General features: G+C 48.4%; 2 protein-coding genes across 2 annotated transcripts; one reads left to right on the top strand and one right to left on the bottom strand.

Annotated features, from left to right (window-relative positions):
- The first annotated feature begins 3,961 nt into the window (after positions 1–3,961).
- si:dkey-103g5.4 (uncharacterized) lies at positions 3,962–26,769 on the top strand. The gene is made up of 34 exons (XM_062473438.1): positions 3,962–4,234; positions 4,439–4,793; positions 4,951–5,174; positions 6,141–6,302; positions 7,046–7,252; positions 7,594–7,717; positions 7,964–8,053; positions 8,296–8,488; positions 8,704–8,866; positions 9,172–9,360; positions 9,477–9,648; positions 10,418–10,563; positions 11,470–11,783; positions 12,329–12,486; positions 12,921–13,148; positions 15,896–16,234; positions 16,478–16,626; positions 17,164–17,617; positions 17,808–17,978; positions 18,192–18,349; positions 18,608–18,748; positions 19,473–19,620; positions 20,551–20,699; positions 20,982–21,107; positions 21,260–21,482; positions 21,777–21,851; positions 22,307–22,414; positions 22,762–22,821; positions 23,065–23,190; positions 24,019–24,170; positions 25,016–25,102; positions 25,261–25,407; positions 25,676–25,807; positions 26,022–26,769. Exons 2-34 carry the CDS (start codon positions 4,673–4,675, stop codon positions 26,133–26,135), a joined length of 5,550 nt encoding a protein of 1,849 aa, XP_062329422.1. The 5' UTR covers positions 3,962–4,234; positions 4,439–4,672; the 3' UTR covers positions 26,136–26,769.
- LOC134029179 (proline rich transmembrane protein 1B-like) lies at positions 26,545–27,435 on the bottom strand. Its single transcript, XM_062473202.1, has 2 exons — positions 27,248–27,435; positions 26,545–27,022 (listed from the first exon to the last, which is right to left on the bottom strand). The coding sequence occupies exons 1-2, from the start codon at positions 27,359–27,361 to the stop codon at positions 26,882–26,884; spliced, it is 255 nt and encodes an 84-aa protein (XP_062329186.1). The 5' UTR covers positions 27,362–27,435; the 3' UTR covers positions 26,545–26,881.

The following is a 27,435-nucleotide window of genomic DNA, read 5'->3' as shown; positions in this document are numbered from 1 at the left end:
ATAAGTTATTTATTAAGGTATTCTTGTCCATTCTCGAACCTCACATTCACAAAGGCTGAACATACGTTTCTCAAAAGGAAACAGACACAACACAATGTGATACTCAAAATTACTATTTTATTGAAGTAACGACAGGCATGTGTCTTACTAGTACTTACTACTTAGCTCTACTACAGTAACCGAGAGTGACAGCGGTCGATACGTTAAAACCTCAGTTTGATAGCTATTTCCCGGCATGACCGAACGGTCGAGGTTAGTAAGTTGTTTATTATATGCCATTTTTAGCTCTTTCCATTTAACTAAAACATGTCGTTTTGTTCAGCTCTACTCAAGTCTTCTCACGGTGTGTTTCAGGTGTTAGCACCTAGCAACCAATCTGAAATCTGAGCAACCAAACCTAGCAATCTGCCTAGCGCTTGTCGTTTATCTCTCTGTGTTCACACTTTTCTGCTCTTTCAGAAAGTTAAGAATTTCCTCGTCGCTGTTGATGTCTTCATTGTCATCTGGATAGTAAAACTCCTCGATCTTCATTTTGAAGATGACATCAGCGGAGGGCAATATGAATACGTATCAGACCGCAGATGAGGTCAATACGCCATAGATATAGACCATGAATACGCGGCTACCCATTAGCCAATCAGAACGCTCGTAATGTTGTCGCAATTGAACCAATATGCTGTTCTTATTGGTCCAGAAGACGTTCTCAAAAGAGTTGTTGATATGTTGCCTTGGAGATGTAGTGACGTCACCAGTACAAGTGCAGCTGATTGCTCTGAGAAGATGTCGTCTGCTCCAGATTCGCCGTGTTTGATTTGGAATCTTCCCACATATTGTTGTAGTATATAAGAAACCAAATGTTTACTCTTCGACAGGTCAGCAAACGCTTTGTCGCCTCGATCGTTTTAACAAATTGAGGCAACAAAGCGTTTGCTGACCTGTCGAAGAGTCTCTAAACATTTGCAGTTTATTACAGCCATTTTTGGAAAATAAAATACAGCCTTGGGTAACCAACTTTTATACAAATTCTAGTGTATTGCTTCTTAATGGAAATAAAATACTATTTTATTACCCAGGTAAATAAATTAACAGCTATTTCTTCTAAAAAACAAAAACACAAAATCTATATAGTCTATAAATACTTAATAAGGCATAGATAGTTCACACTTTAGATTAGGTCACGCAAAAGCCTTAACTAACAGTTAGTAAATGCTTTATAACTTGCATTACTAATCAGAAGTTGCATCATTAGTAAGTCTTTATAAAATAGTTGTTAAGATATCTGCAAAGCATAGCCTAGTGTACATCATGTATTCGACTTGGCATACATTAATTAAAGACCTAAGTAAATACGTTGTTAGTTATTTACTCGTGCTTTATAAAGGTAATGTAAATGGTTTGTTCACCATTTGCTAATGCTTTCTATACCAGCTCATGTACCATTAACATCTTTTAAACTACTGGTTTGCAACTATATTAACAAGCTGTCTATAAAGTATGATAATGCAGTTATCAAACACCTTATGAATTGTATTATGAATAAAATCCATAATTGTTAACAGTGTTTATTAATGATCAACATAGTGTTTAATAATAAGCTTATTAACTATTTAATAATGTATTGTTAATGTTTCAAAATGTTTTATAAAGGATTAACTAACTATTAGTTAACACTTTGTAAATGCCAAAAAGCGTTGACTTATTATAAAGTGTTACCAGTTCATTCAATTTATTGAAGAAGCCAACAGATAAAAAGTTGGCATAAACATACTCTGAGATCCTAGTAGCCTACTGTTGAATCCTTCTCTTGCATCCTAGGATCTTAATCTTGCATCCTAGGATCCTGTTGTTGCAGAGACCAGGCTATCGGACCCAATTGCATATAAGCATTGATACAAGGACTGGGAGGTAATTTGATGGGGTATTTAATGAGGGGTTGGAGGGGTAGGGAGGCAGGGAGGGCAACAAGGCAGGCAGGCAGAAAGGACAGAGGGTGCTGAACAGGAGACAAGGTGGGAACTGGAAATCAAATAGAGCAGTTACGGGAAACTAACAAGCGTCAGTACAAACTGGAGTGACTGGAAAACTGGAGTTGAAAAACGATTGGGTGATGAGCTGATGGACCGCAAGTGTGTCGGCATGACTGGAGACACGCCTTCACACACAAACGGCACAGACAGAGAGACAGAGAGACAGAGAGACAGAGAGAGAGAGAGACATACAGACAGACAGAGAGAGGGACAGAGAGAGAGAGAGAGAGAGAGAGAGAGAGAGAGAGAGAGAGAGAGAGAGAGAGAGACAGAGACAGACAGACAGACAGAGAGACAGAGAGACAGAGAGACAGAGAGAGAGAGAGACATACAGACAGACAGAGAGAGGGACAGAGAGAGAGAGAGAGAGAGAGAGAGAGAGAGAGAGAGAGAGAGAGAGAGAGAGAGAGAGAGAGAGAGAGACAGACAGACAGACAGACAGGGAGACAGGGAAACAGGGAGACAGAGAGACAGGACACTGCTAGGAGTGGAGGGCGTGACACCTATTCTTGAATCCGAGTCTTGAACTCAGCAGCATACTTTATTAAGGAGAATGCATGATGTCATAATGTTACATTACATCTGTACAATGTCTTAAGTATGCACTGACATGAAAAGTGTGTCACAAAATGTCTCTAAATATATTGATCTGATTCTGTGAGACTAAACATAGTTATAGATCAATACAGTAGAGCTTTGTCAGATACACCACTAAGACTGTGGGTGGGGGGGATTTCAATTGATTCTTCTGAAACTATCATCACTATAATGATCATTGCATGGACACACACTAACCGCTAACAAACCATCTCTAATCTCCCCTCCAATAAACAGAACCTCCTGTAACAGCAGTCTGTTGACCCATCAATAAGCACAGGTGGAGGGTTCAAACCAGGGTTGTTATTTGTGCTTGCCCGTAATCCATCGCTCTTTGATGGGAATGCTCAGCGAGCTGAGCCAAGCTGTGTTGCAACTGTACCAATGTACAATCAATGTTATGGTGAGTCTGAATGTTAGACAAGCAGTCATGACAATCACCCAGACTGGATCTGTGTGAAAGGTCAGTTCTGCTGCTGTCTTAGGTAACCCGCCTGTCATCACTGAGCAGGGCAGAGTCCACTGCAGCCATGAGGAAATATCAAAAGACTTCCATGTACCCAAAGTCCAGCATTTCAATACAACAACAGTACGTTCTGAAAAAAAAAGACCTTTCCAAATTGGGTCAATTTAGTTGGAATGAATGTGATGGAGTGATGAATGGAGAGATGTAAGGAGTGATGAATGGAGAGATTTTTGATGGAGTGTAATGTGACTGTGCTTGTCATAGTTATGGGACACAAATGTACACAGACACATGCAAACTCACAAACACACACAGACATGCAACATTACACGCACACACACATGCATGGCATGCACACACACATGCATGGCATGCACACACAAACACCTGCACTCACACCCAAACATATGCACAGAAACCCCCCCACACACCCAGGACCCCCCCCCCCCACACACACACACACAAGCACACACTGTCCAGTGTACTGTAGCTTGGCCCGCATCCTTGTCAAGTCTTGTTTTGATAGAATCTTGTTTGCTGATGTGGTATTGGCTAACTTGTGTACAACTAGATTCAGTGAACCGCTCCAAGTTTTAAAGCGCTCTGTTATCAGTGTATTTGATTAGGACGGTGGAGTGACAATGTTGCCTTGGAATTTGAACACTGACTGGCAGAATATCAGCTCACAGCAAACACAACAGTTACACAGTTGTTGCCACGCCGAGTTTCCCCCAACACAAATGACAACAAAGAGTTGCTATTCTCATGAATCTGCAAGGAGAAATATGGAGGTGGAGCAACAGTCCACTGTCTGCCATCTGCCATCAACTCAGCAGGGGTTCTGATAGTTACTGTGTTTAGAATGGTTGGACTAGTGGTTCTGTAATGTTGCAGTGGTTAACTGTTGAGTTGTGTAACTAATGTGTTCTGTTTTCAAAGGTTGCACTGCTGGTCCTGAGTTGTGTTCTGAACAGTTCCATGGCTGGGGTAGTGTGTACGTGTGTCGGCCACGCTCAGGGAGAGCGCGGTTGATGTGTACCAGTGTGAGCCCAAATGATTAATCAGTTCCATCGTGGGATTGAGGAGAACAAAAGCTGTAACCAGAGCCTACTGTATCAAATAGCCACAGGAACACTGACCACAGGTGTGTGTGTGGTGTGTGTGTGTGTCTGATGTGTGTGCGGTGTGTCTGTGTGTGGTGTGTGTGTAGGTGGTGTGTAGTGCTGTGTCTGAGTGTCATCCTACCCCAGAAAGCCCATGCATCATTCAGCAAGAGAGTGAAAGTGTTCCCTCCCTTCCCTTCCCTTGCCCCCCCCCCCCCCATTCCCCTGTCTGTTCCTCCTGTCAGTGAGCCTGGAGAGGGGACAGAGAAGAGACTCTAAGATCCATCCTGCCTCCCTCATTTCTTCTCTGACACAGACACGGATGCTGGAGCAGTCTGCCTCTCCACCTGGGTGTCTGAGCCTGGACTCTGCGATGCAGCCCACGCCAGCTCCACCGTGACCCAGGCCTCCACCCCCGTCCCTGGGTCTGGATCCACAGGCCATCCCCGGCCCCCATCTGTGCCCGGGACAGGCCTGCCATGCTGGGGGTCCTTGGTCCCAGGTGGAGCTCTCTGGTGGGGTGTGTGTGGAGGATTTCTCTGCTGGTCCATGGAGACGGCGCCAACCAGGACGGCAGGGAATCACCGACGTGTCGACCAGGTAGGGGACTGACCTATCGATTGGATTGATTGATTCCTTGGTTTTTTGATTGTTTTTATGGATTTGTGGATTCCTGTCACCATAACTATTGTGTTCCACCAGGATTCTATTCAATATAGTCAGGCCCCAGCATGACTCTGTAACTGTGTTCTACTAGGGTTCTACTGTGTTGGGGACCGCCAGGTCCCAGAGCCGTGTCCCAGAGGGACATATGGGCCCAGTGCTGAGGCCACGTCCAAGGCCAGCTGTCTGAGCTGCCCCCCCCAGCACTACTGCCCCTGGCCAGGCCTGCCTGCCCCCCTGCTCTGTGGTGCCAGGGCTGAGCAGCCTCTTGGGGGGCAGTCTGCCTGCGTATGTCTGGAAGACGGGAGGAGCTTCCAGGTGGTGTTCTGGCACACGCCTCTTTATTCTACTCTCTTCTACTCTCTTCTGCTCTCTTCTGCTCTACAGCTGGTGCACTGTGACCTCACCTCTGTCTCCTGTGTCCTCTACCAGTCATGGAGGGAACTCCCCTGTCTGGTCCTCTACTAGTCATGGAGGGAACCCCCCTGTCTGGTCCTCTACCAGTCATGGAGGGAACTCCCCTGTCTGGTCCTCTACTAGTCATGGAGGGAACCCCCCTGTCTGGTCCTCTACCAGTCATGGAGGGAACCCCCCTGTCTGGGTCCTCTACCAGTCATGGAGGGAACCCCCCTGTCTGGTCCTCTACCAGTCATGGAGGGAACCCCCCTGTCTGGTCCTCTACCAGTCATGGAGGGAACCCCCCTGTCTGGGTCCTATACCAGTCCGCACATACAGTACTTCCTCAGCTTGTGCAAGCATGACCCACAGACTCCCAACAATCTGTAGCTCAGGGCCTAAAAGGTTCCCTCATCAGGTGTCTCCAAACAGGAGGGTTTGGGTTTCAAGCTTCGTCCGTCCGTCAGTCCCCCCCAGCTGCCCCCCCCCCCCGCCCTGCCCTCCACTCACACACACTCACACACACTCCTCCAGCCCTCACCCCTCCCAGTATCTCAGGTTCAGGAGCTGCCAGGTCCTGTGTCACCAGGGCAGATTAGGTGTTGATAAACATTCTCCCACCTAGCTGCCTGCCATTGTACGATGTGCCGGTATCAGACTTCGGGTCAAACACACAGACCAAACGCTTGGATATAAATATCGGATGTTTGATTTTCTCCTTTGTGTTCTTGACACGGTATTCCATTGATTTGAGTGAACTAGGTGAACGTTCCAGATGCGCTGAATCAAGTGCACCCAAAAGTGTGACTCACTCTGGCCCAGATTTAAGACACATGAGCTTGACCTATGGTTCATGGTTGATAAAAGATGTACTCTGTATGCATGCAGGCCAGTGATGGGCATTGCCCTTGTGCCCGGGGCTATGAGGCAGCCAGCCAGGGCGATTTGTGTGTGCTCAGAGTCTACCATGTCTGCAGAGATGGAAGCAGCCGCTCACAGTATGGAATCTGTCTGGACCCCAATCAATGGGAACAGCAATGTAGGCAAAAGGTCAGTGTGCATGTTAAGTTCAAACACACACACACACACACACACATAAATACATACATACATACATACATACATACACAAAAAAGAGCATTGGAAGATCACCGAAAACACATATAAAGTTTAAAATATATAATTTCGCTTGAATTGTTTCTCTCCACAAAATCCTGGTTCTTCTAATGTTGTCTAGCTAGTTATGTTACCTGGAACCAAACAGGTGGCCGGCCTCCAAGTCATTGAACTCTGGCTGCTCTTCAATATGAACCGCTTATCCAGAGCTTATCAGATATTTGGCTTTAGAACACGTTTGATCTGTGAATGAGCCCCGATGAATACGTAAGCCTGTTCTCAACGACTGCTGTCATTGGCGGCTTTGGAGTCCTCTGTGTTTACCTTCCCAGGCTCTCCAAGTCCCATGTAAATGTACACATAGAGTGATACTCACACACACCGCACACACACACACACACACACACACACACAGACAGACATGCACATATACACACACACACACACCGTGACCTCTCTACAGACATTCAAAAATGTAACCTTGCGACTATTGAATTTGGTGCACCCTTTCCCCTAAATAACAGTGTGTGCAAAGGTCGACAATTTTTCTTGTCTTCTTGATGTGATTGATTTGCAAAGAAGCAGCACACAAACCCACAAACACTTTATCTCTGTCTGTCCTGTACTGTACCTGCTATGGTTGAATACTGAGGCCTGTGCCCATTCTTCTCCTGCAGGTGTGTGTGTCTCCAGGAGCCTACCAGGGCTACGATGGGGCCCTGGGGATGTGTGTGTGTGGGGAGGGCCCTGGCGGTGCTGAGTGTGGGAACTGGGGCTGCAGGACCGGGGCCAGGGCTGGGGCCAGGCCAGGGGTCACACCCTCCTTGCAGTTGGTGTGTGACTCCTCTGGGGAGCTGAGTCTGGGCTGGAGCGCTGGGAGCAAGGTGACGCAAGATGTCACCATGACACGTGCAAGCAGATAACCAAAACTACCACAACACTTGATTTTAGGGTTTCCAGGTCAAGTCAATTTAATTTGATTGCAGCATGACCTCCCAGGAGAGCATGTATTCTCACAACATGTAGCAGACTAACTGTTCCTTTACAAGAACATATAGTGTGACCAGGCTAGAGTTACGATGCCTCAACTATATACACCATAGAGAACATTCTTATCCTCTTGTATGGAGTAAGAGGAACAATTAAGCTCTAATGTCTTCCTGACCTAGTAAATCTTACAAGTGTGTGTATTTGAGTGTGCGTGTACTTGTGTGTGTGTCTCCAGTTCCAGGGGCCTGTCTCAGGCCGCTTGCTGGAGCGCGTGTTCCGACACTGGGACTCCCAGGGGATCCTGCGCTGTGGCAGGAACCTTGTTGCCTCTCGGCACGTCCACAGCCTTCAGACAAGCAGTGAGTCAGGCCTCCCTGTGGGACTCCTCACCATGCAGGACAATGCCAGACCTCAAGCCCCGCACTTGCTGACACAGGCTGCCCCACTCTGTTTGTGCGTGGCTTTGTTTGCGTCTGTGTGCCTCTGTATGCACGTGTGTGTGATTGGGTGCGTGTGTGCGTGTGCATGCGGGTGTCTATGTGTGCGTGCGCGTGTGTCTATGTGTGTGTGTGTGTGTGTGTTGGCGGGTCTGTGTGGGTGTTTAGACGCAGGTTTCCTCGGCCTCCTCCGTGGCCTACCAGAGGACCTTCTCCAGATGTTCTCCTCAGACTCACAGAGAACTCCCGGCACCACAGGTCCATCCACCACACCACAGCTAGAAGAGCAGGCTCACAAACACTCAACATGAATCCTTAGTCGCTGATGCTACATCTAGAAATGCTAAAACTGATGGTATTCATCCACAGTATTAACATATTCATATGTAACTGCTTTTTATGCTGATGGACTGCTGGAGTACTACCAGAGGGAACCTCAGGTTCATTGATGACCTGTGTTCTAGGAGAAATCTTAGAGTCACTTTTGGTCTGTGTTGTAGAAGGAACCAAACTCAGAGAAGGAGAGGGCTTGAGAGGAAGTAACTCCAGCTCTGTGGGCGGAGTCAGAACCCCCAGGGTTGGAGGCGGAACCTGGAACTCCAGCGTGGGTGTTCTGAACCCTACAGCCTGTCTGCACCTGGGAGACGTTCTGCTGTTCTCTGTCAGTAGGGAACACTACCCTCAGTATGACATGTGAGTCAGTCTGTCTGTGTGGAGCACAGGTTAACTGAGGGGTGGACTTACTGACCGACTGATTGATTTCTTGATTGATTGATTGTTGGAATTACTACATTTCTGAAAGTGAGGGAGTTAGTGAGTGAGCAAATGACTACATAGGTGCATACAATTGTGAATGATTGAGTGTGTGTGTGTGTGTGTGTATAAACCCTGACATCCTCTGTGCTCAGTGAGAACCTGTACAACACCAACTCTGAGTTTGACTGGGGGCCGTTCAGACAGCTGGAGGAGGAGCTAACACTCTCCTGGACCCCGCCCACTCTCTTCTCATTGGTTCTCAGCCAGCCGGGGGTGTACGTCTTCAGGCTCAGCAGCCAGCGTCACAAACACATGGTAACCAATGGTACCTCATAGTAACCCATGGTAACCCATGGATGTATCAGCCAATGAGAAAATACTGCAGTTGCGCCTCAAAGAGAGTGTGAGTCTGTGGACAGAAGGCCAAAGGTTACAGTTCAGAGACCATTCTAGCTCAATAAACTCAGGAGAAGGGTTTCTAAACAATACATTAGGCAATTAAAAGAGCAATAGGTAGATCTGTCAACATCGGTCAACTTTAAACAATCAAAACATAGGGCGATAGCATACATAGTTGTGATGTGGTTGATATTTTAATCTCTGACTCCTCTCCACTGCAGTACGTGAGAGTGATGCCTGCAGGCGGCCAGTGTTATGAGGCCGGCCCCTTCTTTCCCGCTGTACCTCGTCACATGACCAGGATGGGCATCGCCAGGCAACGAAACCTGTTGCTGAGACCTGATTGGCTGGTGACCGGAGGCTTGGTGGTTGGAGCTATGGTGATCCTTAGCTTGTGTGTGACACTACTGGTGAGAGAACACACACACACACATGCACTCTTACACACACACACACACACACACACACACAAGCAAACTGTTCCAGAGATTCTGGGAGGCCCACTGATTCACTTTCGTTTACGTAGATCTTGTTCAGAGAATATGGTTGGCCAGAGAAGGAGCCAATCAGAGTGCGGTATCGTGCGTTGCAGAAGGCTTACCTCATGGATGACTACTCATCCAGGGGCTCCAGGGTGACCACACTGAGGAAGACACACCGCAACCTGCAGGGCAGGATAGACACCACTCTCCAGCCAGGTTCAATCTATCATCACCACACACATACCGACACAAACTTAGGCAAACACTCACACACTCAGGCACACCTGTACACACACATCCTCTTCCTTCATCCTGACATAGCCAATGGGCTGACACACTACAACTTACGCAATAGGAGCACAGCAGGTGAAATAAACACACACACACACATCTGCTTTTACAGGACCTTATGATAGCACTCTTGTGTAACTCTTGCGTCTCTCGCGCCAAACCAATTCTGTTCCAGCGCACACATGCAGTCAGGTGGAAATACTACAGGTGTATCTGATAAACAGACAGAAATAGACCTTAGGTTTGGTATGAAAACATTACTTCATCATTATCATCTCCTTAGTGAACCACCGGTCGTAAAAGATGGGTACAGGTGTTTGTGGTGGTCAAAGGGCTATTATGCAGGGTTGATGAAACATGTACATACTGTATGTACGTGATGTGAACAACGTGATACTTTGCCAACCTGTGTTTTGCTTGTGTGTGTGTGCATGTGTATCTGTATGTGTATCTGTGTGTGTATCTGAATGTGTATCTGTGTGTGTGTGTATGTGTGTGTGTGTATATATGTGTGTGTGTGTGTGTGTATTTATGTGTGTGTGTGTGTGTGTGTATGTGTGTGTGTGTATCTGTATGTGTATCTGTGTGTGTATCTGTATGTGCATCTGTGTGTGTGCGTGTGTGTGTGTATGTGTGTGTGTGTGTGTGTATCTATATATGTGTGTGTGTGTGTGTGTGTGTATGTGCACAGCAGGAGCAGTGCTGAGCGTGGAGGCTGAGGAGTTCTGGGACTATGAGCAGCAGGTGGACCTGGAGGCCTTCAGCTCAACCACGTTTTACCGCCTGCTGCTAAACCACAGCCTGGCTGTCACCTCCCGGCTTAGCCAGCTCACCGGAGAGGTACTGCCCACCTGGTTCTCAAACACAGCTTGTAGTCACATTCAAGGCACTGCACAGCATGATTTTTTTAACTAACTGGTCTTCACTCTTCTTACAGCCTGGTTTGACCTCATAGCACCTGCTCCCGACTTTCTTTTAATTCCGCTACACTAGATCTCTCCATCCTTCTTCCTTCCTTCTACTCCCCAGCACTGTCTTACTCTTTACCACGCTCCGTCTTTGCCTTTCCCTCCCTCCTCCCTTGTTTCCTTTCCCTCCCTCCTCCCTTGTTTCCTTTCCCTCCCTCCTCCCTTGTTTCCTTTCCCTCCATCCTCCCTTGTTTCCTTTCCCTCCCTCCTCCCTTGTTTCCTTTCCTTCCCTCCATTCCTCCCTCTTCATGTATTCTTTGTCTTACTGTCTACTATCACTTTATCAGGCCTCATATGTCCTCCCTTGTAAAGTTAACGTGTACTAAGACATATTGGATATCCTATTGGAATATATATGTGCTGTGTATTTGTGTATGTGTGTGTGTGTGTATTTGTGCGTGTGAGTGTAGCACGCCTAGGGTAGCTGCAGTAAAGTCATAAATATGTAAGATGAGTTGGCAGACTTTGCCGGTCATTGTTATCCTGTGAACATGCAGGTCTTCCTAACATGTTTTTGTGATGATGTATATGGGTGTACCTATGTATATGGGTATATGGGTGTATATGGGAAAATGTATATGGGTGTGTTTATGGGTTAAGTTTGTGCGAGTGCAGTGTGTGCATGTGTCTGTGTGTGTCTATTTGTGTCAACACATTCATTTGTAAGTGTGACATGTGACATGTGCGTGTGTGAGCGCTTGTGTGTCTATCTGTAGCTACACATTTGTCTGTGCGTGACAACACCATCATGGGCTTGCCCCCCCTCCCTCCCCTGCAGGTGAAGGAGCTGTACCAGGGAGTGCAGGCCAACCTGCGGAGCCTGCAGCCCAGGTGGTCTGCAGCCCTGGGGAGGCTGCAGGAGGGGGAGGCCCACCAGAGGCTGCAGAGGGAGCTGGAGAGGGAGGTGGGCCGCCGCAGGACTCTGGCCCAGCAGACCAGGGCCCTGCTGGACAACCAGCTGCAGGTTCTAAGGTCGGGGCTCCAGGCCCAGAGGAAGGCCCAGCAGGGCTTCACGGCCCGGCTGAGGGAGAGCCTCAGGTTGCTGGGGTGGAGCCGCAGCACCGTGCCTGTCTGGGACCAACACTCACCACAGTAATGTCCCCGGCTGGGTGTCTGGGATCACCCTTGATGTCTTCATCAGTGTATCTGTGATCCACAGTGCTTTCTACATTACATGTTTAAACACAAAATATAATACAAACAATAACTTGATGTGCAGGGCAAAATTTCCTGTAAAGAAAAATAGGATCTTTCTGAATTTAAGATCAGGATGTGGTTTGTCTCGTTTCACGCTTTACAGTACTACATTCCATGTACAAAATGTGTCAAGGAGCAAACATTGGATTGAAACATTAACTAAGGACTTGATTGCGTTTACATTTAGCAGATGCTCTTATCCAGAGCGACTTACAATAAGCACAGGGACATTCCCCCTGAGGCAAGTAGGGTGAAGTGCCTTGCCCAAGGACACAACGTAATTTGACACAGCCGGGAATCGAACCAGCGACCTTCTGATTACTAGTCCAATTCTCTAACCGCTCAGCCACCTGACTCCCTGATTGGTTGATGAAGTAACTGATTGGCTGATGGAATAATTGCCTGGATGATCGACTAACCGATGGTTGTTTATCCTGCAGTGTCCTGCGGAGGGTGTGGTCCCTGGTGAGTGCGCTGGCAGAGCAGGTGAGAGGGGACTGCCATCGCCAGGGGGCCTGGGCCCTGCTGGGGGAAGGCACCGGGGCACGGCTGCTCTGCCCGGACACAGGAGCCGTACTCACCAAGGACGACATCTTCGGTGAGCTGGTTGTGTCACCACATTTGGCATCCTTCATGTTTGTATGCTGCAAACTGAATTGCATTCCTGTTGTTTTAGTCAGTGCTAAAAGGTAGTATGGTTATAGTGCTAACAACCTGGGTCTCTGAGTGACTGGAGCTCACTTTAGTTTTTTAAAGGGATGTCAATGGATGTGTTCTGGTGCCACCTACTGGTTATGTCTCTAACCTGCAGGAGGCAGGGGGGATTTTGTCATGAGGACCGGCCAAATCATTATAAAAGAACTGTCTCTATTGAATGTATTATTACAGATTTAAGAAATGTAGATATTGACCTGTGAAAGTCAGAAGGTATTCTTACTTAACTGTGTTGCTTGGTGGGGCCCTTTCTGACTTTGATCGTAATGTTATAACATATTTTAATTCAATTCACTGTACCTACTCTCTGTGTTCCAGCTCCAGATGGCTTGTTGCGTGTGGGCGGAGTGTTGCATTCTGACCCAATCACAGGCCTGATCCGACCAGGCACCCATGCCCACATGCTGCTGGGGAGTGGGCACAGCACGGCAGTGCCCCCAGACTTCTTCCTGCACCCTCAGACCTGCAGGCTGATGCCCATCGCGGGCAATGTGGCCTACGACCCCGACACTTCCACCCTGATCCTGACCACCGACTGCTACACCGGTGAGGAAGGCTGGCGTCTCTCTCTCTCTCTCTCTCTCTCTCTCTCTCTCTCTCTCTCTCTCTCTCTCTCTCTCTCTCTCTCTCTCTCTCTCTCTCTCTCTCTCTCACTCTCTCTCTCTTTGTTTGTATCTCTCATCTTTGCGTTCACTGAGCAACAAACTGGATGAACTTCAGCTACTGGTGTGGAAAAACAGAGACTTTCATTCATCTTCCGTTTTGTGCTTTACGGAGACATGGCTGAGTGAACTGATCCCAGACTCTGCGCTACAGCTAGCAGGTTTCAAACTGCTGAGAGCGGATTGTGTCAGAAGCTAAAGCGCTGTAAGCCTGCTGTGAGGACATCAAAACAGTGGACCAGTGAAGCTATGGAGGATCTGCGGGCGTGCTTGGACTGCACTGACTGGGACATGTTCACGACTGCTACCAATAGTCTGGATGAGCTCACAGAGGCTGTGACATCATACATCAGCTTCTGTGAGGACTGCTGTATACCAACACGCACCAGGGTAAGCTACAACAACGACAAACCCTGGTTTACAGCTAAACTCAGAAGGTTGAGGTCAGAGAAAGAGGCCGCGTTTAGGAGTGGGGACAAAGACAGTTTCAAGGAGTCGAAGAACAGGTTTAGCTGGAGAGGGCTCAGGCAGATTACCAACTATAAGCCCAGAGCCCCCCACTCCACTAACGACTCCCGCCTGGCCAACGACCTGAATGAGTTCTACTGCAGATTTGAAAGACAATTGGACAGTCCTGAACTACCCATTCCCACCCAGGAGGCCTCCCACCTCCCCCCCTCTACAGTGACGACTCTCTCCATTCAGGAGGGTGAAGTTAACAGACTTTTCAAGAGGCAGAATCCCCGCAAAGCAGCTGGGCCGGACTCTGTCTCTCCAGCCACCCTCAAGCACTGCGCTGACCAGCTGTCTCCGGTGTTTACCTACATCTTTAACACCTCCCTTGAGACATGCCATGTGCCAGCCTGTCTCAAGTCCTCCACCATCATCCCTGTGCCCAAAAAGCCAAGGCCAACAGGACATAATGACTACAGACCCGTCGCCCTGACCTCTGTGGTAATGAAGTCTTTCGATCGCCTGGTGCTGGCACACCTTAAATCCATCACTGACCCTCTACTGGACCCCCTGCAGTTTGCCTACAGAGCCAACAGGTCTGTGGACGATGCAGTTAACATGGCCCTCCACTTCACCCTACAGCACCTGGACTCCCCAGCATCCTATGCCAGGATCCTGTTTGTGGACTTCAGCTCTGCCTTCAATACCATCATCCCCGCCCTGCTTCAGGACAAGCTCTCCCAGCTGAATGTGCCTGATTCCACCTGCAGGTGGATCACAGACTTCCTGTCTGACAGGAAGCAGTGCGTTAAGCTGGGAACACAAGTCTCTGACTCCCGGTCCATCAGCACCGGATCACCTCAGGGCTGCGTCCTTTCTCCTCTGCTCTTCTCCCTGTACACCAACAGTTGCACCTCCAGTCATCCGTCCGTCAAACTCCTGAAGTTTGCGGACGACACCACCCTTATTGGGCTCATCTCTGGTGGAGACGAGTCTGATTATAGGTGGGAAGCGGCCAACCTGGTGACCTGGTGCAGCCAGAACAACTTAGAGCTCAATGCTCTTAAGACAGTGGAGATGGTTGTGGACTTAAGGAGGAACACAGCCCCACTCACCCCCATCACCCTGTGTGACTCCCCAGTCAACACTGTGGAGTCCTTCCGCTTCCTGGGCACTATCCTCTCCCAGGACCTCAAGTGGGAACTGAACATCAGCTCCCTCATCAAGAAAGCACAACAGAGGATGTACTTCCTTCGGCAGCTGAAGAAGTTCAACCTGCCAAAGACAATGATGGTGCACTTCTACTCAGCCATCATTGAGTCCATCCTCACCTCCTCCATCACCATCTGGTACGCTGCTGCCACTGCCAAGGACAAGAGCAGACTGCAGCGTATCATCCGCACTGCTGAGAAGGTGATTGGCTGCAATCTGCCTACCCTCGAGGACCTGCACACCTCGAGGACCCTGAGGCGAGTGAGGAAGATTGTGGCCGACTCCTCCCACCCTGGACACTCCCTGTTTCAGTCACTCCCCTCCGGCAGAAGGCTGCGGTCCATCAGGACCAATACCTCACGCCACAAAAACAGTTTCTTCCCTTCTGCTGTTGGCCTCTTCAACAAGGCCAAGGGACCACACTGACTCTAATGACTTCTTGCTTAAAACACACTGCTTTTTGCACTGCATTACAAAATGGTATCTTGTACATTTGTATTTTTTGTAATATTTGTATTTTTGTATTTTTATATTGTAATTTACGGCAACTTATATTTTATTTTATTGTATATTTAATTATATTCTAATCCCACTTAGTACTGCTTATGTACCCTTAGTATAGATAGTCAACATATTTAAATTTTAGGTATATGTTTATTGTATGCACCTTCCTGCCAAAGCAAATTCCTTGTCTGTGCAAACTTTCATGGCGAATAAATCCCATTCTGATTCTGATTCTGATCCCCTCTCGTCCTCTCTCTCTGTCTATCCATTCTTATCCCCTCTCCCTCATCCTGTGTCTTTCTCATTCTCTATATTTAAATCTTATCTCCTCTCTCTCTGTCATCCCCCCTCTTTCACTCCACCCCCTCCCTTCCCCTTCTCCTTCCCTCCTCCCTCCACCTCTGTCTCCAGCACATCCTCTGATAACTTCTGCTTCTTGCTGCCCTTCCATTTTAATGCCAGGAAACAGTAGGAAATGGGAGTGTGCTCTCCTGCCCTTCGTCCTCTACCCGGTTTCCCGTCACTCCGACAAGCCCCTGGCGCCCACCAGGCTGAGGGGCCTTCGCCCAGGCCAGAGGCTGCAGCTGGGAGGCCCCATGTTGGACCCAGACTCCGGGCTCCTGGTGCCCATCCTGGCTGTCACCATCCACCCCCAGACGGGCCTGGTCTACCCCCTGGGAGGGGTGTCTGTCTGCCCCCTTACCCACCTGCCCCAGCCTATACAGCTGGGCTCGCCTATGCTGGACCCCCGCACAGGCAACGTGGTCCTGACCGCTGGCGTTGGGCTGGACCCAGTCACAGGTGAATACAGAGCTGGATCTGTACCTGATTAGAGGTGAGTATGCCAGGTTCTGACCCAGTCACAGGTGAGCATACTGTAGCTGGGTCAGAAACCAATCACGGGTGAGTATGCAGAATGACTACTACAAAAGAGAACCTAAGGGGGAGGCACAAGATACAGGCAGGGTGTCTATTGGTTAATCCGGAATCACAGTGTCTTTCTTGATTGTCCAGTTCACCCTGTTGATGTCGTCTCTTCTCCAGGGGCAGTGTTGCCAGTGGGCGGAGTCCTACTTGGCGGGTCCTTCATCGAGCCTCTGAGTGGTCGACTGGTGAGAGTGGGCGGGGCCAGTGTCAGGGCAGGGCAGTTGGTGCCCCATGCAGGAGGATACCAGACCCTGCTGGATTGCCAGGTAATCATAGCACACAGTACACAGTACAAAGCACACAGCACACAGTGGGGAGGGTGTACTTCAGTGGTTATAGAGGTTGACTGTCAATCTAGAGATTGGAAGCAGAGTGCGAATTATACAATGACAATCCGGGGGGTCAACTTCCTCTCCAGGGCTTGTTTCGACCCCCCCGACCTGTTGTTTTTACATCTTTTGGGGGGGTCCAAGTCTTAATTAGGGGGATCAAACTCGCCCCTAAGCCCCCCCCCCCTCTCTGTAGTTCGAACCCTGATTGGAAGTTCAAATCTCTCCTGCGCTGTCACTTTGAATAAAAGTGATGAGAGCAGATCATAGTACATAGGTTTCAGTACTCTTTACATTTGATACTCCCAGTGATGCGTACGGGTGACCTTAACTACAGTTACTCAGTGTTGTAGCAGCTTGTTCCCTTGAAATTCAGGCCACCATCTCTTCAGATCACTGTGGGAGGATGGGTGGGCTCCTGCATTCTGATGTGACTGGATCTGACTGGATTCTGCTGGATCATCCCTCTCCCAGGTGCTGCTGGGCCAGCTCAGAGTGGTGGAGCTGCTGAGAGGACTGATGGAGGACTGGGGCTCCAGGGACACTAGACTGCAGCCCCCGCACAGCCTCGCTGACCCTCCCCAGCCCTGCCATTCCCTCCTCCCCCAGACTAACAACCCTCATCTCCCCCAGCCCAACCCCAACTCCACCCTGATGAAGTTCTCAAACCCCCCCCAGCCCAACAACCCCGACCTGCCCCAAACAAACCTCACCAACCTGCCCCAACCCAGTAACCCTAATCTGCCCCAGCCCGACCTCCCCCTACCCCAGCCCGACCCTCAGCCTGACCTGGGACGACTGCAGTTTGCAGTCTTGGAGCTGCAGCAGGTTTCTAGAAGGAGTCTGCACTGCCAGCTACAGCTGCAGACAAGACTGGAGATGCTGCTGGACTGGGCCTCTGCCGTGGCGCGGGACGGAGGGGTTCTGGGTAGTCATCCAAATCAAATGTATCCTCAAGTCTATAAAAATACTGAAACTACACGCAGAATGCAAACCCTGTGTTGAAACTTCTCCCATTCCCCCCTCCACCACACCTTGTTGACCCTCCCCACCCCCATGTCCACCCCTGACCTCGCCTCCACCCCAACCACATTGTGTCCCCGCCACCCTCTCTCCAGGCGAGCTGCCCCTCCCAGACTCAGAGCTGTGTGTCCCAGCGTTGCTGGGGCAGGAGTACCCTGACCCCCAGGGCTCCGGCCTCCAGGTGCCTGTCCTGGGGGCCCAGCCGGACCCCCTGTCTGGGCACATCTTGGCCTTGGCTGGCACCATGGAGGACCCCCAGGGGAAAGGTACACCGAGGAGGCTGCACAGTCAGGGGGCAGATGTACAGTCTACTGTACTGTACATCAGAGTTACACTCACTCTTCTGTACTAGACACCAGAGTAATACAAGACTCAACTATATTCTTCATCAGAGTTAGATTCTACTAAACTCTACTGTACCGTACACCAGAGTTCAACAGAGACATAATTCAGACCTGTGATGGTTGTTGGTGTTCCAGGACTGGTGGCGATCCGCTGCGGTGCCCTGGCCATCGACCCGGTGACGGGGGGACTGGCTGCCGTGGTGGGGGCCCGGCTGGACCCGAGCACACGCACGGTGGTGCCCGTGACCGCCCCCTACTGGCTAGCCCTGGGAGAACAGCCTGACAGCATACAGGTACTGCAGGAGACAGAGAGGGATATCTCTAGCATATGCTGGGAAGCTGCTGCTGAGTCTATAGCTGGTGTGCGTACATGTGAAGTTTTTATCTGATGAGCAACGTTTCAAAGAACAAAGCAGAGTAGTCTTTCTGCTTCCATTTTCTTCAAATCGTCTTACAACATTGACTTTGAATAAGTTGATAGTGTAGACGCTGTGTTTTTGTTGTCACTGATGATGTTGTCTTTGATGGTTGTTGTTGCAAACCCCCACCAGGTTGAGGCGCTGCAGAAGGAGGTGTGTGTCAGGACCAACCAATGGCTGCAGCAGCAACAGAAGGAAGAGGAGCTACTGTCTGACCTGGATGTTGCTGTACAGCGTTGTCTCCACACGGTCTCACTGGACCCTCCTGGACAGGTGAGGTTAGGGCAGAAGGAGAGGAGGCAGGAGGAGAGGCAGGAGAGAAGACAGGAGAGAAGACAGGACAGAAGACAGGAGAGAAGGAGGCAGGAGAAGAGGCAGGAGAGAAGACAGGAGAGAAGACAGGACAGAAGACAGGAGAGAAGGAGGCAGGAGAAGAGGCAGGAGAGAAGACAGGACAGAAGACAGGACAGAAGACAGGAGAGAAGGAGGCAGGAGAAGCGGAGGAGGGAGGGAATGAAGCAGAAGAGATTGCACCCCTCCCCCTCCCGCAGGCCTCTCACCTCAGAGACTAATGTCATGTTTGTTGTAGGGCAGACAGCTACAGCAGGACTCTCCTCCAGGGGGGGCTATACTATGTAATCAGCAATGTAGTCTGTGTGTGTGTGTGTGTGTGTGTGTATTTAGTTTAGTTTTTGGGGCTATCTCGTTGTTAACGATCATTGAACTATGCACTTTTGTAAAGCTCTCTCTTTGGAAGTCGCTTTGGATAAAATCTGCATCTGCTAAATGAATAAATGTAAATGTAATGTCAATGTATTTTCTGTGTTTTCAACACATGTTTGTGTGGGTTTGATATTTGTGTGTGTGTGTTTGCTCATGTCTGTGTATGCTTGTGTGTGTGTTGATGTTCTCTGTGTACATGTGTACTCATTTCTGTGTGTGTGTTCTTTATGTGTGTGTATATGTTCATGTGTCTGTGTGTGTGTGTGTGCTGCAGGTCCCCTGGGCAGACAGTGAGCGCCAGCTTAGAGAAGCTGTGCTGGAGCTCCAGGAGTCTGGCCAATCAGAGGCCCAGAGCCGTGCAGCTCGCCAGGGCCACTTAGCCCTGGTCCTGCCTCCCTGCACCCTGCACACACTCACAATCAGTGAGTAGCAAAGGCTTGTGAGTGTGTTTGTGTACATGTCTGTGTGTTTATGCTTTTGTGCATGTCTTTATGGTTTTGTTTGTGTGTATTTTTTTGTGTGTGTTAATGGGGTTGTATTTATATGTGTGTGTTTATGGTTTGGTATGTCTGAGGGGGGAGGTGTTTTTATTAGTGACAGGTCAAAATGGTTTAACCCGTTAAGGAGTAGCGTCACACATATGTGATTCTGAACATTCCAACCGACTATTTTCCGATAGACAAAAACTATATGACAAACGCTATAGTATGGCTTCAAAATTTACAATTAGGAGGCTAACAAGTAACACTAGCAGGTAGTAGCATTGCTACGAGTATTATGCTAGGTTGCTAGGTAACGGAAGCTAACTAAAACTAGCTAGCTTCCGTTTTGGAAAAATAACTCACTCCTTAAAAGGAGTGCTTGTGGGGAGTTTTGGAATGTCTCACTCATCACCTAAGCAACCCCTTCCAAAACAACTTGTTGCTAGGCATCTGAAGAGTGTCTCCTGGTTACCTGTGCACTTGACCAGTAGACAGGATAACATTTTACTGTGTAATTCTGATGTACACCATGCTTTGTTCTTTGTCTCTTTGTGTGTGTCTATGCTGCCTTTATAAGTATTTTGATTATTGATCCAAAGTGACACACAGAGTAAGATTTGAACCTGAAACCTCTTGATCTGTGGTCAAATGGTTTACCACTGAGCTGTACCCGTGTATGTGTATCTATTTGTGTGTTTCCATGTGTGTAAGTGTGTGTTTTTATGTGTGTAAGTGTGTGTCTATGTATGTGTCTATGTGTGTGTGTGCCTATTTGTGTATTTCTGTGTGTGTCTGTGTGTTTTGATGTGTATGTGTCTGTGTGTTTCGATGTGTGTGTGTCTGTGTGTTTCTATGTGTGTGTGTGTGCAGGTGATGCTGCAGAGTGGGAGCAGCGGTGTGTGTGGCAGGCGGAGTTTCTGGCGGGGCTGGACCTGGTCAGTGTGTGTGTGGAGGGCCTTCAGCAGGACCAGGAGAGATGGACCAAGGAGGGAGAGCTGACAGGAGCAGGACACACCGAGGTCAGGACACACACACACACTCACACACACAGCATAGACACAAACTTGCACACAGCAAAGACACACAGACAAACACACACACAGCATAGACATACGCACAAACACACACATACACACATAGCATCGACACACACACACACTGAACGATAAATTGTTGCAAACAATTCTGACATGCACTATGTGCTCTGGCTTGTCTCTAAATGTATCTGTGCAGATTCCACTAGTGTAGCTGTGTAAGTAATGATAAATGACTTGTAAATACTGTATGTGTGTTTATTCCAGGACTGGGCACTGAGGCAGAGAGAGCTGTGGGAGCAGCTGACCTCCAGACAGGCAGAGCTGGACTCTGCTCTCTCAGCCCTGCACTGTACCAGACTCATCAGCCAGCTCCACGCAGAGACAGCCCAGGTCAGAACACACACACATACATACATACAGAACATGTACACACACACACTCACACTCACTCACTCACACACAGACATGACTGCACACACTCCAACACACAGACACACACACACTGCATTCATACAATCCTTTCAACCTCTGCTTGTTTCTAGGCGGTCCTCTACAGAAAGTTCTGGTACCAGGACTATGGTCTGGGCCGGCCCAGTGGGCCTGCTTGGGCCGGCGAAGCCAGAACTCCTGTGAAGGTTGTGGGTGTGGCCCAGCAGAAGACCCTGGTCCTGCTGGAGAGACTGACCCAGCTGCTGGAGCAGAAGCAGCCCAGTCTACCCCCCAGCGCCTGCTACCTGCTACCAACCTGCTACCAACACCTCTCTGGTACTGGAGGCTACTGGGCCGGCAGAATTCTGTGTCTGCAAAATATCAGGTCTACAGAGTACTGTGTCTGCAGAATACTGTGTCTGCAGAATACTAGGTCTGCAAAACACTAGGTCTACAGAGTACTGTGTCTGCAGAATACTAGGTCTGCAGAACTCTGCGTCAGTAGAGTTTGGGGTCTGCAGTTCAAATGGATCTTCTGAGCTATGGCACTGCAGAGTACTGCATGTGCAGAGTGCTTCAGCCTCTGACATGATCCAGGTTGTGTTTCTGGTCGTGTGACGTGTGTTTCAGGTCTGTCCACAAAGCAGGCGTACGGCCTGGAGGCCTGCTCTCCTGTCTGGACAGCATCGCTCCCTGGGGTCAAAGGTAAGACAACCGATCAGCTACACTAAATACCTTCTGACGTTTCTGGGTTACATTGATGCTGTATTGGGTTTGACTGTACATGACGTTCATTGGGGAGTCTATTGTTAACAGTGTGTGTATGTGTTCGTGAGCCTGTGTGGGCCCACTTCCATGCCCGCGTGTGTGTGTGAGCCTGTGGGAGTCGACGTGCATTTGTGTGTGTGTACGCGCGTGCCTGCATGCGGGCATGTGTTTGCATGTGTAGGGAGTCAGGTGGCTGAGCGGTTAGGGAAGCGGGCTAGAAGGTTGCCAGTTCGATTCCGTGCCAAATGACGTTGTGTCCTTGGGCAAGGCACTTCACCCTACTTGCCTCTGGGAGAATGTCCCTGTACTTACTGTAAGTCGCTCTGGATAAGAGCGTCTGCTAAATGACTAAATGTAAATGTAAATCTGTGTGCGTCCGTGTCTGCGTGCAGGAATCTCCACCCAATCTCTGAGGGAACCAGTGAGGGCTCAGGGCAGTCGGCCTCACACACACACAGCTCAGAGACACACTGCTGCGTCCTCAGGAGTGCACTCCCAGGGTGAGGCTCACCTTGACTGTGATGACCTCACAACTGAATTAGTTTAACTCGATTATTTTGCATTAGTCCTTTAATGCCTTCTAAAGAAAAAAAAGGTTTCAGTTTTAAAAATCCAGCTTATATAGTCATAATATTTCCAGGAACATGTTGATGGAAAAAAGCTAAATGAAAAATACAAGACAATCTGCGCTTTAGACCAGATGTGTACTATGAACCTTCCTCATCAGAAGACTCAGGTCTAATATGTATCATCAACAGATGATCAGAATATCGTGTTCCCTTCTCCTGGCGTTGTTTACAACTGCATGACCAGTGATCAGATCATGCTATCACATTGGTTTTTCTAGAAAGCCAACCAATGAAGGAGCAGGCTCATCCAACTCATGTCTGTGTCCCCACGCTGTCAGGTAAGTATCCCAGCAGCTTCACTCTGGAATTCTGGGTAGCACTTACTGAATATCTCCTTCACATATTTTTTTTCACATTTCTAGAAACTGTAGCTAATGACATGTCACTTTCTGTTCTGTTTGTGGTATCAGAAGAATGGTCCTGTTGACATCTCTGTCTGAGTGTCTAGTCTATCTCTGTGTGTCTGAGTGTCTAGTCTATCTCTGTGTGTCTAGTCTTTATCTGTGTCTTTGTTCCAACAGAGGAAGAGTGGGACAAGCTGCTGGAGCTCTCTCCTCTGTTCCAGCTCCTCAAAGGGGTGGAGCTACAACTGAGGGGGCGGGCCAGAGAGGTGGGGCTCCTGAGAGTGGAGGCCTGTGATAGGTCAGGTAAGACGACCAATAGGATCCCTAGCAACGGAACTCCAACTGTATCACAAAAATAAATAACGCTCCATGTCTAATGCATCTAAAAGAGTTTCCAGTTCAAAAGTGACTTTAGACCACGTTTTTCCTGGTCAGTGGCGGAATTGTTTTTCGGAAACTGCAAAATAGCACCAGGGAACGTTTGCGCCGGAACACGCCTCCTTTTTCGCTGAACCGCCCACGGGAGCGCAAGGTCATTTCGACGTGCGTCTGTGGAGGGAAAAGTCCACTTTGCGTCGAGTGCAAACTAGGAATGATACTTGCGTCATTGACAAAGTCAATTGCGCTGGGTGCAAGATCGGGCCCATTGAATTACATCGTCAATTATTGCAAGATATGCAGCCACAGAAACTAATAAATTAATTTAAACTGTAATCTGAGATATCTAGATGGCGGGAATTGGAGGCTAACACTAACCAGATAAGATTGATTAGAGGGGAGATGACACACACAGGAGCAGCCATGTTTCTGAGTTCTGCAGCAGCCTCTCTGCAGCCAGATGGGCCCATGTGAGAGCGCAGGAAAAGACTCTCCAGCTGAGAGCCATCAAGAAGATGGAAAACAAGAGTGAGGGAAATGAGAGCAGAGAGAAAAGAAAATTTGACAGCAGTAATGCCGTTGCGAAATAAGGCTGCTCTGTGGGCTTTGATGATAATGTAAACAATTCCACCCACACACTCGCGGGCTGACTCATACACACACATACAAACTATCTTAGACATTCACACACGCACACACACACAAACTCTATCCATCTACAGCTGTGTGTGTGTCTGTGTGTGTGTTCCTCAGGTGTGGGAAGCTCGTTTGTTGATGTGATGGATGCCCAGTGGGCATGTGAGGGAGAGTTGATCCCACTGGAGGAGACGTCCCTGAACCTCAGAGAGACGCTGGTCCTCCAGCATGGCCTCTTCCTTCTCAGGACCCTGCACTCCCTGGGCCTGGTAAGGACTCGTCTGCCAGCCCCTCTGCCAGCTCCTCTCTCAGGGTTCACCTGCCAAAAAGTACCAAGCAGGAGAAATCATACCTGATTTTGAAAGCGCCGGCGCTTTAAAACAATCCCCTCACTCAGTGAAGTTTGGCTAGCCACCGCAACTAGCTTGCTCGTAGCAAACCTCTTTTGAATTAGCCAATTCTCCCTAAATAGATATCAAGCTTATTTACGTTTTTGGGGGCATATTTTCAGGTAGCAGATGGTACTGTTTGAATCGCGATTCCATCTGAAATACTGCCGGTGACAACTTTGTTACAGTAGTTTGTTTCAAAGAGGATTCTTAATGAATTACGCAATATGAGTAGGCTAAATGCTTGAAAAATGTCACCAGAAGAGACAAACTTAAGGGGACGGACCCACCTGCAACCGACGCAAGCAAGCACACCGTACAATTTCCCCAGAAATTGTACCCTCTCTAGTTTTCTAATGTTTTCTTAGCCTACCTCCATTCTGACTTGTTTGCTGACGCCCCTGGTCTGACATTTTACAAAACCAACTGACCATTTGTAAGATTAACCAATCTTCGCAGTGTGCAATTCACGTTTCGTATAGTTTCAAAACTGAGGGCCTTGAAAAAAAGACTTTTTCATTTAAAGCAGTTTTGCAAGTGTCACCGGTCATACTTACAACAGGTCTGTTTTTATTAGTGTGTTCCTTGGGCTCCTAAAACAATATGTTCTGCTAGAAGTCAGGATGGACTTAGTTTTGTGACCTTGATTTTATCCATGCTGTGCACATTTCCTCTCTGTTTCGCATTCCCTTCAAAAACCCTGTATCCTGTAATGTCTTCTTCAGACTCCAGCTGTGTCACTCCAGATAGCAGTTAGTCTTCCACCCAACAACTACCACAACAATGCCTTCCGCAACTCCTTCTTTTACAAGGTGTGTGTATATGTCTGTACATGCTGTGCACGGGACTTTTGCACGGGTGTTTGTGTTTGTGCATTACTGAACAGTCCTGTGTGTGTGTTTGTGCCTGCCTGCTTGTGTGTATCTGTATGCGTGTGTGTGTGTGTGCGGTCGTTGTCGTGTGTTCCCAGGAGGTGGAGGAGACGGTGTTTGTGCGTCGCCAGCGGCTGCAGTGCGTGGGCGGGTTCTCTCTGCTGCTGACCCACTGCGTGTCACACATCGCTGTCCGAGACCTCAGCAACGACTGCAGCCCCGCCTTCCAACGAGTCTTCTTCAAGGTCCACACTACTATCGCCTGCTCACCCTCTCACACTCCACTAGGTCTTGGGCAGAGTTGCGGTCACTTTGAATTCAAATACAGTTTAGTTTGAAATCAGAGTCTGTTGAGACTTTCTCAGTGTTTATTGAGAAGCTTCTGGAATGGAGGAAATGAAACTAATTGGACGTTGAGCCGCTTAGTTGATGATACCTTCATTTGAATTCAGAAGGGTTGCCAAAGCAACCAATGACAGTTTGTGTGTGTGGGAATGTGTTTGTGTTTCCCAGGCACTGCAGGCCTGCATGGGAGAGCTATTCCAAGCCAGACTGGGAGGTCTCTCTTCCTGGGACTCCGTCTCCTACTCTAGCCCCCTGTTAGAAATGCTCAAGAGGCCTAGCCGGAGCCTGCTATCTCAGGATGTAGGTACACATTGAGTGGTGTGTGATGGAGAGCGATAGATAGTGAGAGGAGAAAGAGAGACACAGATAGCAGGAGCACAAGAGAGAGATTGAGGCTGCTCAAAAGAGGAAGGAAAATACATGTGTAGGGTTTATCTGTGAAGATGACAGTCCTTAGCCATACAATGTGTTTGTGTATGTGTGTGTGTGTTTGTGTGTGTGTGTGTGGAAGCAGGATGTGGGGAAGCTGCAGCAAAAGCACAGAGAGGTGTCCCTGCTGCGTAGGGCTGAAGACCTACTGAAGGAGATGAGCAGTTCGGACACACACACAGACACCCTGCTGGGATGACCCACTGACAGATGTAGACCCAAAGCATCAACAAGTACCCTGCTGGAGAAATGAACTACTGGCAGACACACAGAAGGAGCCTGCTGTAGAGATAAACCACAGACTATCACAGACAGAGGTCTGGGTGAAAGGAGTATTGTATGTTTATTAGTCAGCTCTTGGACGGTTGTAAGTCCTGCACATGGAGCATTGAGGCTGAATTGGACTGCTTGTATAAATAAATATCCAGACAAGTAGGGATCTCTTAATCTTCATTTCATCATCTCAATACTTAAGATATATAAGGGTGTAGTTCATGTTGATGCGAAGCAAAATGAGACAGCTTTAAAAGTGTATCGAATATGTTTGTTTAAATCCGCATTTGTGTGGACATCTAAGAATTGAAATAACTTACAAACAACAGAAAAAATAAAAATGATAACTAAAGATTTTTATCCTTTATTATAGTTTTTTTTATTCATTCCAAAGCAGTATTTGAATATTCCTGAATGAAGGCACAAGCAAGAAAAAGTATGTGTAGTATATTGCATTCCAGATGTTTATTTACTTTAAAGCTGGACAGGATCAAACACACACACACAATCACACGCATGCACACAAAAACTACAGACACACACACTGACACACACACACACAGCTTGTTTTAATCATCAGCCCCCTCAAGGGGCCACGGAGAAACCGCAGCCCCACAAACGAACAGGAGCAGGATGTGGGTCCAAAAGTCCTCCTCAACACCACAGTTTTCATTATTTTGCAGTGACTCTGATGGCGACTACAATGATGATCAACACAATCCCACAGACCAAGGCCACGATGTTCAGGATCTTGGCTGTCCTTGATGCCTCTTCGGCTGTGGTCTTCTCTCCGATGGCATTGGCGTTGCTCACCTTTGAACAATACAGAACTCCCAATCAACATCCAGTACTGAACCCACTCCAGTTTAAAGATAAGTGCACTCAGTTAGACTCAGTTAATGCAGTTAATGCAAACTTTTACTGGACAAATCCTTCAAAAGAGCAATAACTTCAAACATACTCTTGAACAAAATACTTTGAATCAGAGCAGATTTCTTTTAGGAGAGGTCATATTTTCCAGAAGGTGTGGAGTCTTACCCTGCAGGAGCAGATGATGGCAGCGATGCCCAGGGGCAGGCAGCAACACAGGGTGTTGAAGATGGACCATGCCAGGTAGGTTGGAACCACACCACGAGTTTGACCTCCTTCCATGGTGTTTGTATGTCTCTGCTATGTTGAGGAAACGAAGGACAAGGCAGGTCTCTCTAAGATGTAGTGTATTTGGG

Source organism: Osmerus eperlanus, chromosome 11, assembly GCF_963692335.1.
Source record: "Osmerus eperlanus chromosome 11, fOsmEpe2.1, whole genome shotgun sequence".
Classification (NCBI taxonomy): Eukaryota; Metazoa; Chordata; class Actinopteri; order Osmeriformes; family Osmeridae; genus Osmerus; species Osmerus eperlanus.
The sequence above is the reverse complement of the archived record's forward strand: the minus strand, read 5'-3'. Positions and strand labels throughout refer to the sequence as shown.